Source organism: Delphinus delphis, chromosome 1 (genome assembly GCF_949987515.2).
Source record: "Delphinus delphis chromosome 1, mDelDel1.2, whole genome shotgun sequence".
NCBI lineage: Eukaryota > Metazoa > Chordata > Mammalia > Artiodactyla > Delphinidae > Delphinus > Delphinus delphis.
In genome coordinates, this window is record NC_082683.1 from 28469960 (window position 1) to 28481148 (window position 11189).

Consider the following 11189-nt stretch of genomic DNA (forward strand, 5'->3'; position numbering starts at 1 on the left):
AGGAATGCCTGGCATTTTCCAGATTTCTGTACTCTGCCCTCTCTGCCTTTTCATTCTAGTGAAATTCTCATCCATTTCAGTTGTTTCAGTCACCAACTATTGTTACTGTATGTTATATTGTATTATTAAAATCTTGATTCCACCCTTGACCTCTCTGCAGTTCCGATCTCTCCCTTTGACCTATCTCCTTTCCACAAGAGTTTATTGATCACCTACTGTGTGTGAAAAGAAACACCGCTAGATCCTGAATACATTGGTATGTGCTCTCTGCTCTTACGAAGTGTTTTGGTGAACCATTTCTTTACTAGCTTGTCTCCTCTGTCTACCAGTAAGCCCTTCTCTTTACTTTTCTCTTCTGTGTTGGCATCACAGTTGCTTCTGGGTACCTTCATCCAGACTTTGGGGACAGTCTGTCTTCTCTTCGCCTCACCTCTAATGCTCTTTTTTACAGTATTAAGGTGTATTCCCTGCTCTCCACCCACTCTTCTCAATTTAGTTCTAACATTTCTTCTTAAATCTTTCTTGTATAGGTTACTGGATGAGACTTTTTGTGATTGTACTCTCAAAAAAACCCCAAAAACCTTCATTAGCCCCCATTCACAAAATAAAAGTTTTTTAGGGCCCTGATCTTAGTTTAACCTTTTCAGCTTCAGGTACTGTTCCCTTTGCCACACATACCAGAAAGATGACTTGTTCTGGAATTAGATAGAACTGGATTTTAATCCTGGCTATGCCAGATTACTGTCTTAGGCAAATTATCTAACCTTTCTCAGCCTCATTAATTAATTATATAAAATGCAGCATCTAACACAGTGCCTGTGACATAGTAGATGCTCTAAATGCTCATTCCTTGTCTCTGCTGTCTAGTCTCTGGTTTTGCTTACATCATTTGCCTTTGCCTAGAATATTTAAGTACTCTTTTTATCCTCCACCTTGCCCTTAAAATTCTCTATCCTTCAAGTCCTAGTTTAAATGTACTTATTCCTGGAAGCTTTCTCTTGTCATCCTACCTACAGGATTAACTTGTCTCTTTTTGGATTCCTCTAGAAATTGTATCAGGCTGCTGATCAATTACGGTCTTGCTTGATATTGTTTTGAGCATGGAGTGGATCTGATTCTGCTCTGAAATCTTCTTCCCTCTGCACATATATACCCAAGGTAGAGCCTTCCGCTCACATGATACTCAATACTTATGGAAGTTGGTTCACCTCCAGTCCATGTCTCTCTTGGGCCATAAATTGGTGTCCCTTGTGATTGATAAAGTGGAGTGTCTTTTTATATTTCTATTGGCTGTTTCACTAGCCTCTGTTGAGAAGTGCCTGCTCAAGTCTTTTCCTTTTTTCATTGGCTTCACTACCTTTTTCTTATTGATTTATCGGATGTTTTTTAGGAGAACTGCCTTGAGTAATTATCCATGTTTCTGGTTTCCTCCATAAAGGGAGAATCCAGTGTTTTTGGCCTGCATGTGGAGTATAGTGCGGCATGCTTGGAGAAGTCAGTGCTTACTCAGAAAATTTTCCCTTCCCTGGGCTCAGTCATGTTATTACCTCTCGCCAGTCTCATACCTTGATTAGGACCTTGGGTTTCTTCCACTTACATGCTGTTCTTTGATTATATTGAATACCACTTAGGTAATGGGGGCATTGCCTAGGAATTAAGCCTGCAGATAAGAGGAACAGTCAGATTCTTTTAAAGACCCTTCATCCTCCTTCCTGGTAGGCCAAGTGATGGTCAAAGCAAGGTCCATATGCATTGTGATTGCCCTGAGAGTGTAAAAGGATAGTGTCACATTTGTCCAGTTCTAATCTGCTACCATACCTCACCCTGTTCTTAGTATTTTTAACTCCTTCCTCTCCACTAAACTGGTACAATTTTTTTAATGTAAACTTTTTATTGAAGTACGGTATACATATAGAGATCTTTTGTGTTCAGTCAATTAATTCTCACAAAATGTCTTAGCAAGGTAACCAGTACCTAGTTTTGATAGTAGAACATTACCACAATCCCAGGCTACCAATCACTACAACTCCCCATCAGTGTTAACCACTATTATTTTGGCTTCTAACACCATAGATTAGTTTTGACTGTCTTTGAACTTTATATAAATGGAGTCATATACCATGTACCTTTTTTTGTGTCTGGCTTTCACTCAACATTATGTTTGTAAGATTTATCCGTGTTTGTTTAGTTGTAGTTTGCTACAGTTTTTCCATTATATGATAATAACACAATTTACATGTATTTATACATTCTACTGTTAATGGACATATTTGGGTTGGTTCCAGTTTTTACTATTATAAATAATGCTTCATTGAACATTCTTGTACATGTCCTTTGAACATATATGCCCATTTCTATTGGGTGTGTAACTAGGAGGGATTTTAAGTGTACAAATGTATACTTCCAACAGCAGAAAATGAGAGTTGTAGTTATTGATGTCCTTACCAAACTTGGTATTGTCGCTTTCATTTTAGCCATTCTTATGGGTGTTTAGTTATACTGCATTTTGCTTTTAATTTGAATTCTCCGGTGATTGATAAAGTTGAGTATCTTTTTATATTTCTATTGGCTGTTTCACGAGCCTCTTTTGAGAAGTTCCTGCTCAAGTCTTTTCCTTTTGTTGCTGGCTTCACTACCTTTCTCTTATTGATTTATAGATGTTCTTTATAATTCCTTTATTCAAATTTATATGTATTATACATATCTGTGGCTTGCCTTTTTACTTTCTTAATGGGTTCTTTTGTTGAACAGAAATTTAAAATTTTAATGTAGTCCTATTTGTCAATATTTTTCCTTTACGCCTAGTACTTTCTGAGTCCTGTTTAGGAAATCCCAAGGTCATGAAGATACTAGTCTGTGTTTTCTTTTAAATGTTTTTTTTTAACCTTTCACGTTTAGAACTAGCCTGTGTTCGCCAGAAACTGTTGCTTTCTCTGTCCCTTGGCATTGGTTCCTCTTTTGGTGCAAAGCCTAGAATCTCAGCCTCCTGCCCACACCTAGAATCAGCACATGTACCCAGGGCAAAAGCAGCTGCAGCAGATGGCTCACCTCTGTGAGATTCTCTCCCTCTCTGCAGTGTTAACCCTTCCAGTTCTTGTTGTCTTAGCACTTCTCTACTGCCTACAAAAAGATGATTTCTATATTTTATTTGGCTTTTCTGAATGTTATGTGCAGAGACACTGGTTTGCCTCTAACTTTATCTATTAGAAGTAGAAATGATCCCTTTAGCTTTTTAAACATTCTCAAATCTCTCCCATTGAAAACATATCATACCGTTCATTGATCCTACATCTCCTCCTTGGTACTTTGTATTACCAAAAACAGTTTTTGCCTCTATACATTAATTTTTGCCTCACTATCACAAAATTCTGGTCCTCATTTTACCAATCTCTTAGCAGCATTTGACTTAGTTGAACACTTGCTCCTTCTTGAAACACTCTTTCTTCCCTGGCATTCATGATATAATACTGTCTTGATCTTTCTCTTGGTTCTCTGAATTTTTGTCCTTTGCAGACTCATCTTCTTCCTGTTCTGCAAGTATTGTGAGTTCAGAGATACAGGTCTAAGCCTTCTTCTCCTTTCATTCTGTTCTCTTCCTTGGTGATCTCAAGATCATGTTCTCAATTACTGCCTGTACCTAAATAGCTCATAAATTTACATCTCCATTTCAGACTACTCCTGAACTTCCAACTACTATACTCAGTTGCGTGATGGATATCCTCACTGGGATGACCAAAAAACACTTCAAACTCAAAATGTCTCAAAAAGAACTTATGATCTATCTGTTCTATTATAAAAATCTAGAAACTCAGAGGTTATCCATAAGAATTATTTTCCCTTACATATATAGTCTCTTGAATCTGTTTCTTTCCATCTTGACAGCTGCCTTCTTAAGCTACCCTCATTTCCCTAGATTGGTCTCATGACCACATTCTTCCTCTCACACTATGGTTCCTTTTTATTCTCCTTTGTAGTTACTTTGGCCTTTCAGTTTCTCAAAAGTATGTTGCTTTCTCCTATCAGCGTACATTTTTGCACGCTCTTCCCTCTGCCTGGAATGCTCTTTCCCATATTCCCTCTCCCTTCTAAGTTCTCTTCTACCTTTAGATTTCAGTTCACTCATTACTTACTCAAGAATCCTTTCCTGACTAGGTTATTACCCCCACGTTATATGCTCTCACAGCTCCATGGAGTTTTCTGTTGTAGCATTTGTCATTGTTATACTTTTCATAATTTTTAAAATTAGTCACTGGATAGTAAGCACTATAAGAGTAGGGACCCTGTGTGTTTCTGGTCATCATTGTGTTCCCTAGCACCTCATATACTTCGTGGCATCTAGGAGGCATTCAGTAAATGTTTGTTGAATGCACTAATCAGTTCTCTCCCTGCTCATAGCTGAAGTGAAGCGTGTTGGAGATACACTCTTGGGAATGGCTACACAGTGTGTGCAAGTGAAGAATGTGGTCAAGACCTCGCCTCAGACTCTGTCCAACCTTTGCCTGAAGATCAATGTCAAACTTGGTGGCATTAACAACATCCTAGTTCCACACCAACGGTATGAACTCTATTGCCCACTTGCCCTTGTCAAGCAAGGTACCATACTGGTGATTGATGAAAAGATACGACCCTGTCCAGGCCAAGTGAATCACACACAAGGGAGAGAGGACCAAAGTGGGTGCTAGATGGTGCTAGGAAGAGAAGACCCAAGTCCTCACCATTTGTTTTCTCTTCCTTGTTTAGCTCTGCTGTCTTTCAACAACCAGTGATATTCCTGGGAGCAGATGTTACACACCCCCCAGCAGGGGATGGGAAAAAACCTTCTATCACAGCAGTGAGTGTTACTTTCCAACTTCCTCATAAGGTTCTTCTCTTAGCTCTGGGCCCCCAAGACTACACATGATTTCCTTCCCTTAGCTCTGGTGCTTGACCCTTCACAAGATCTTTTTATTTCAGCTGATCATCCCCATTAACCACTCCCTTGGTTTCTTAATAAAACTAACTCTGCATGGCATTTTCTTTTCAGAGAGAGAGCAGTGAGAGTGTAGGCTGTGGCCAGAGACTTGGCCCTGTCTCCATCACTTTTGTTCTGTGTTCGAGTTTCCCTCTCTCTCTCTCTGTGCCCACTTTTGGAATATGAACATATCTCTTCTCTGAAATCCCTTTTAAGGGAGTTACTTAGTTGCTGCGATTGTCCTTTACTCTTCCCCATCCCTACCCCTGATCCACCTAGTAGATTAGATAGCTCTCCAATCCCTCTCCTGACATCTTTGCTCCCTGTCTCATAGGGGCTTCTGAATTGGCTAAAGGGACCAGGCCTTCTTTCCCACTTCTCTTTCTTCAACCCTCAAGTTTCTCTAGGCAGACTGGGCCTCTCTCAGTAAATGTGGGGAACTCTATACTATGCTTATCTTTAATTTCCTTGTGGCCATCCATCCTAGTAGGCTTTGGCTATTGTCCCCTTAGAAAATGATGTTATTCCACCACCCACAAGAACACTCTTCACTGTGGTTCCTAGCGTAGATTAGCACTTGAATTGAAAAAAAAAGATAAACTTGTTTTTGAATGAGGTCACTCTTTGAGCTAGTAGTGCCAAACCTTCACATGCCCCTCTGCAAGAAGTAGGGAAATCAAACTTATCAAGTACCTACTGTGTGTTAGGCCCTGTACAAGATGACTTATATGTGCTTCAACAGCACTGCAAGTAGGTGGTATTCTTATCTCCATTTCAGAGGAGGAACAAGAAGATCACGTGGATTAAGTAACTTCCACACGTGTGATAGAACAGAGATTGAACCAGGGCTTATTGAATCCAAAAAACCTCATTCAATTGCATAGTTGTTTTGCTAAGAGGCCTTTCCCCAAACCCAGAACCTAACAGTGTTGGGAGGGTGGAGGTTCTGGGAGCTTATCCTGCCTCTTTGGTTATCAGGTGGTAGGCAGTATGGATGCCCACCCCAGCCGTTACTGTGCTACTGTGCGGGTGCAGCGACCTCGGCAGGAGATCATTGAAGACTTATCCTACATGGTACGTGAGCTGCTCATCCAGTTCTACAAGTCCACCCGCTTCAAGCCTACCCGCATCATCTTCTACCGAGATGGGGTTCCTGAAGGCCAGCTCCCCCAGGTAGGGCCCACAATAGGTCAAGAAAACCTCACATTGAGGCCAGGGGGCCTGATGGTAGCAGAGAGTACTGCTGTCTTTTCTGAGCTATTGACACTGGGAGGTGCTACTACTTGGGGAGGTTTGCTAAATGGAGTAGTCTTGGAAGCAGAGATCACAATTGAGAGATGGCGTGTACAATCACTGATAGACCTTTCTTCTTGTAATAAAAGACCCTCAGTGCCTATTTACTAGTTGGTCCATGTTGAAGACTGATTCTTTAGACCAGTGGTTCTCAAACTTTAGCATCCATCAAAATCTTTTGGAGAGCTTATTAAAGTAGTTTGCAGAGCTCTACCCTTAGAATTTCTGCTTCAGTGAGTCTAGGATGGGGCCCTAAAATTTGTAGCTCTGACAGGTTCTTAGGTGATGCTGCTGGTCTGGAGACCACACTTTGAGAATCACTGCTATTGACCTTCACGATGTTCCTCCTATTCTTTCTCCCTGCTAAGCCTTCATATTCTGTTGTTTAGATTAGTGTACTGAACTGGTCTCCTTGACTACCATTTAATACATAGTAATATAACTACCATTTATTGGGTACCTCTTATGTGCCGTAAACTGAGCTAAGCACTTTGTATGTATTTCTATTTAATGCTTACAATAACCCTATGAAATAATTATTATTCCACTTGATAGGTGATGAAACTGAGGCTTGAAAATGTTAAATGATTTCTTCAGTGTCATCCAGGCTAATAAGTGGTAGAGCTGGGATTCAGACAAATTGGTTAGATTCCAAAGTTCATGCTCTTAACCATTATGCTCAATTTCCTCCAAGTCATACAGTGTTTCCTAAAATGCCAGATGCATTTATCATAACATGTCTGTGTTTAGAGATGTCTAGTGACCTCACATAGCCTGGGGTTAAAATTCAAACTGCTTACTAAGCAAAGCAGTCAGCGGTTATTAAGCCACTACTAGGTTTTTTGTGTTTTTACTTAATTATTTGTTTTAGTCTTCACAACAGTTTTGTGAAGCTGATCTTATTAGTAACTTTAGTCAGTGTGGAGAAAATGAGACTTAAAGGGGTTAAGTAACCTGCTCAAGGTAATAAAATTAGATAAAGCTTGGGTTTAAACCTAGTTCTAATTGATTCTAAATTGTATTTACTTCTGCCATACAGTTTTTACTCCCTATACCTGACATCCAAGGCCACAAGGCAACTACTGACTATGGTTTTTCACCTGTGGCTTCTTGAGCTAGTCCATTTTTGTATAATACTGCTTTTTTTCAGGACTGAATGTATCTAGTCCCTCTACACCCATTTCTGAACTATGTGTCTAGTCTTCTATGGTGGTCCCAATCCTGTCTGCTCTTAGAGCTCATGGGTAACTTCCATTTTCCTTCTGATCCTAAATTCAGCCTTACTTTGGGCATTGTGATTTCTCTCTGAACCTTGGTTCTGTGTCTTTATGTTAGGTCTAATTATACATAGGAACCAGGTGAGTGCTCTCTGCTGATACTAAGCCTCCCAGCTAAGCTTTATAGGAACATATCAGGTGAACTGTCTACAGGCATACCTCGTTTTATTGCACTTTGCTTTATTGTGCTTCGCAGATACTGCATTTTTTACAAATTGAAGGTTTGTGGCAACCCTGCGTCCAGCAAGTGTGTCGGCACCATTTTTCCAACAGCATTTGCTAAAACTTCATGGCTCTGTGTCACATTTTGATAATTCTTGCAGTATTTCAAACTTTTTTATTATTATTATATTTGTTATGGTGATCTGTGATCAGTGATCTTTGATGTTACTACTACGACTCACTGGCTCAGGTGATAGTTAGCAATTTTTAGCCATAAAGTATTTTTTAATTAAGGTATATACTTTTTTTTTTTAGACATACTGCTACTGCACACTTAATAGACTATAGCATAGTGTAAGCATAACTTTTATATGCACTGGGAAACCAAAAAAATCATGTGACTTACTTTATTGTAGTGATCTGGAACTGAACCCACAATATCTCCGAGGTATGCCTGTATAAGGCTGATTTTGGTAGGAAGGGCTTATCATCTCTAATGGTTGGGTATCAGCTTATAAAGAGAGGCTGAACAAAAAGCCGTATTACAAGTGGCAACCCCTTAGTTCAGAAAGATGCGTGAACTCAAGAGGAGCTGTATGTCTCTTTGTCTCCCTCCTCACCCTGTGCCTAGATCCTCCACTATGAGCTGCTGGCCATTCGTGATGCCTGCATCAAACTGGAAAAGGACTACCAGCCCGGGATCACTTATATTGTGGTGCAGAAACGCCATCACACCCGCCTTTTTTGTGCTGACAAGAATGAGCGAGTGAGTGAGGGATTGAGGAAGCCACCCATACCCTTATCTTGTCTCCCTTCTCTTAATATGGAAGAAGCCCTTGAAATAAAATCTGGGGATTTAGTCCTTGGCCTGTCCATCTTCCCTGGTCCCTTTCTTCCCCTTAGCTCTTGTGGTCCTTCCTCTGCTGCTTCCTTCCCTTTGTTTCCCCCTTCTCCCCTCCTTCCCTTATACTTCATCTCCCTCCTCCTAGCTCCCTGGCCTATAGACCCCATATATAGACCAGCTCCCAGAGAAGGGAAAGGGAACTTCCATTTATTGAACTTCTCCTATGTGCCAGACACTGTACAAGGCGTCTTCCTCACAGCAGCCCTGTGAGGTAGGTACTGTTATTATCTCCAGTTTAGCCTCAGAAAGGTTAAATGACTTGCTAAGATCACACAGCTAATAAATGGTGAAAGCAGCACTTAAACACAGGTCTGTATGACTTTAGAAGCCTATTATTTCAATTCCCAGTACCCTCTGGGAATAGCAGCTTCTACTTTACTCTTGGGATTCTGATGGAATCAGATTAGAATTGAGTCGGGGCCCTAGTTAGGGTCATGCAGGTCTTGGGATCTCGGTTGTCTTTGTCTCTATACAGATTGGGAAGAGTGGTAACATCCCAGCTGGGACCACTGTGGACACCAACATCACCCACCCATTTGAGTTTGACTTCTATCTGTGCAGCCACGCAGGCATCCAGGTAGCTGGGCTATGTCCTGGGATTTCCAATGGGTCAAAGATTAGTTGATTATTCCCACTGCCTCTAGAATATATCATTCCTCACTGAGTGGCATTCAAATCAGGATTGTTCTCTTAATAAGCCCTTCGTGCACTTGAACATGAGTGCACTTTGAACGTCTTAGGCAGGTTGCCCATAAGATGAGTGCTTTATGACATAGGTGGCTTTGTGTCTGCCTTTTCATAGGTGGGTCTTCCAACCCAGCCATACTCTTAATAGTGAGCCTGTTCCTTATCGTCAACCATCCCCTCTGCCCAACCTGGGGCCCCTCACCTTCCTATCTTCCCAGGGCACCAGCCGACCATCCCATTACTATGTCCTTTGGGATGACAACCGTTTCACAGCGGATGAGCTCCAGATCTTGACGTACCAGCTGTGCCACACTTACGTACGATGCACACGCTCCGTCTCAATTCCAGCACCTGCCTACTATGCCCGCTTGGTGGCTTTCCGGGCACGATACCACCTAGTGGACAAGGAGCATGACAGGTGAGGCCTGGGATCAGGCTGGCTTCCTTTTTGCTTCAGCCTCTGGTACCAGACCCTCTCAATTTTCCTTGGGTAGTAGGAAATGAGTATTGTCCGATTTGATGTCCTTGGGCTCGTCAGCCCAAATCTGGGTTGGGGTTTTCTCTTAAATTGTTATGGGAATTGGCATCCTAGGGGTGGGGGAAGGAATTAGCAGCTCAGTTCACCAGGAAGGACTTCTTTCATTTTTCCTTTTCAGTGGAGAGGGGAGCCACATATCGGGGCAGAGCAATGGGCGGGACCCCCAGGCCCTGGCCAAAGCCGTGCAGGTTCACCAGGATACTCTGCGCACCATGTACTTCGCTTGAAGGCAGAACGCTGTTACCTCACTGGATAGAAGAAAGCTTTCCAAGCCCCAAGAGCTGTGCCGCCCAAATCCAGAGGAAGCAGGGAGGAGGGAGGTGGGGCAGGGAGGAATGCAGAAGGCCTTGTTTCCTCTACAGAGGGGGCGAAAGGGTGGGGAACAGGGCCAGTAAGCCAGACCACCAGCCAGAAATCTCTGATATTCACCTCATGCCCTCCACCCCTCACCCCATCTTGTCACATCTGGCCCTGACTCCACTGGACCAAGAGAGGCAGCCCCGGTGCCCACCATACACACAGATGTCGCATGTGACTCACAGTGCTAAAGACTCATGCCTGACAGCTTGGTAAGGTCGGCCCTGCAGCCCTGCAGACAAAAGCTGGTAGGTTTGGGTTTGATACTTTAGATGGGAAAGTGAGGGGCTTGAAAAGTGGGTGGGAGGAGGGAAGGATTTTTTAGGAGCCTTAATCAGAAAAGGTCTAGATTTGTTTAAGAAGAAAAACGAAACCAGATGCAGATCAATATTTTAGGATACTAGATGTTTTAATGGGTTGAGAATCCAGCTTGTAGGAAGATTTTTAATGCTAATGATTTGGTTGCCCCTCCCCCAGCTGCCACTCCTCTTTCCCTTATTCCTCTTTTTCCACCTTTTCTACCCCACCTTACACCTTCTCCCTGACAGACATCCAGCCCCTAGTAAGACTTAAGGCACTATGGCACTTAGCTCTGAAGTGACACGACCCTGTCTTCCTTCCGCCTGCTGGTGGGTAACCAGTGCCTTCCCTGTAACGGTAATGCTGCAGAACTGCAACCTTTTGTACCTATTTTTGGGGGGGTGGGGGCGGGGTGGGGGTGGGAGAGGAGGTAGGTGGGGATGAAATATCCCTAACCCAACAAGCCTCCAGCCAGAGCGCCAGCTATTTTGCATTTGAAGGAGTTGACTTCCATATTCATTGAGCTTTTAAAAAGATCGCCACCTCAAGATGGTTAAAATCCATTGACATTTGCACTTTCAGACATGACTAGTCTCTCGGAGCTGCTGAGGTGACTGGCCTCTGGCCTTTCCACTTACGTCTCCTTTCTTCCTGTCCCCGCTTCCTCCCCACCTGCCTGGGTCTGGAGTTACTTTCATAGCATTTCTCACTCTTGGCTTC

General features: G+C 42.5%; 1 protein-coding gene across 2 annotated transcripts in view; it reads left to right on the forward strand.

Annotated features, from left to right (window-relative positions):
- Positions 1-10837, forward strand: part of AGO1 (argonaute RISC component 1) — a 30257-nt gene extending 19420 nt beyond the window's left edge. For both annotated transcript variants that reach the window (XM_060003704.1, XM_060003711.1), the window contains exons 13-19: positions 4396-4555; positions 4741-4831; positions 5930-6124; positions 8315-8449; positions 9063-9164; positions 9493-9692; positions 9931-10837. In XM_060003704.1, coding sequence (XP_059859687.1) covers positions 4396-4555; positions 4741-4831; positions 5930-6124; positions 8315-8449; positions 9063-9164; positions 9493-9692; positions 9931-10039 — 992 coding nt within the window. In that variant the 3' untranslated portion in view covers positions 10040-10837. The remainder of the gene's footprint in view (positions 1-4395; positions 4556-4740; positions 4832-5929; positions 6125-8314; positions 8450-9062; positions 9165-9492; positions 9693-9930) is intronic.
- Positions 10838-11189: the final 352 nt, after the last annotated feature.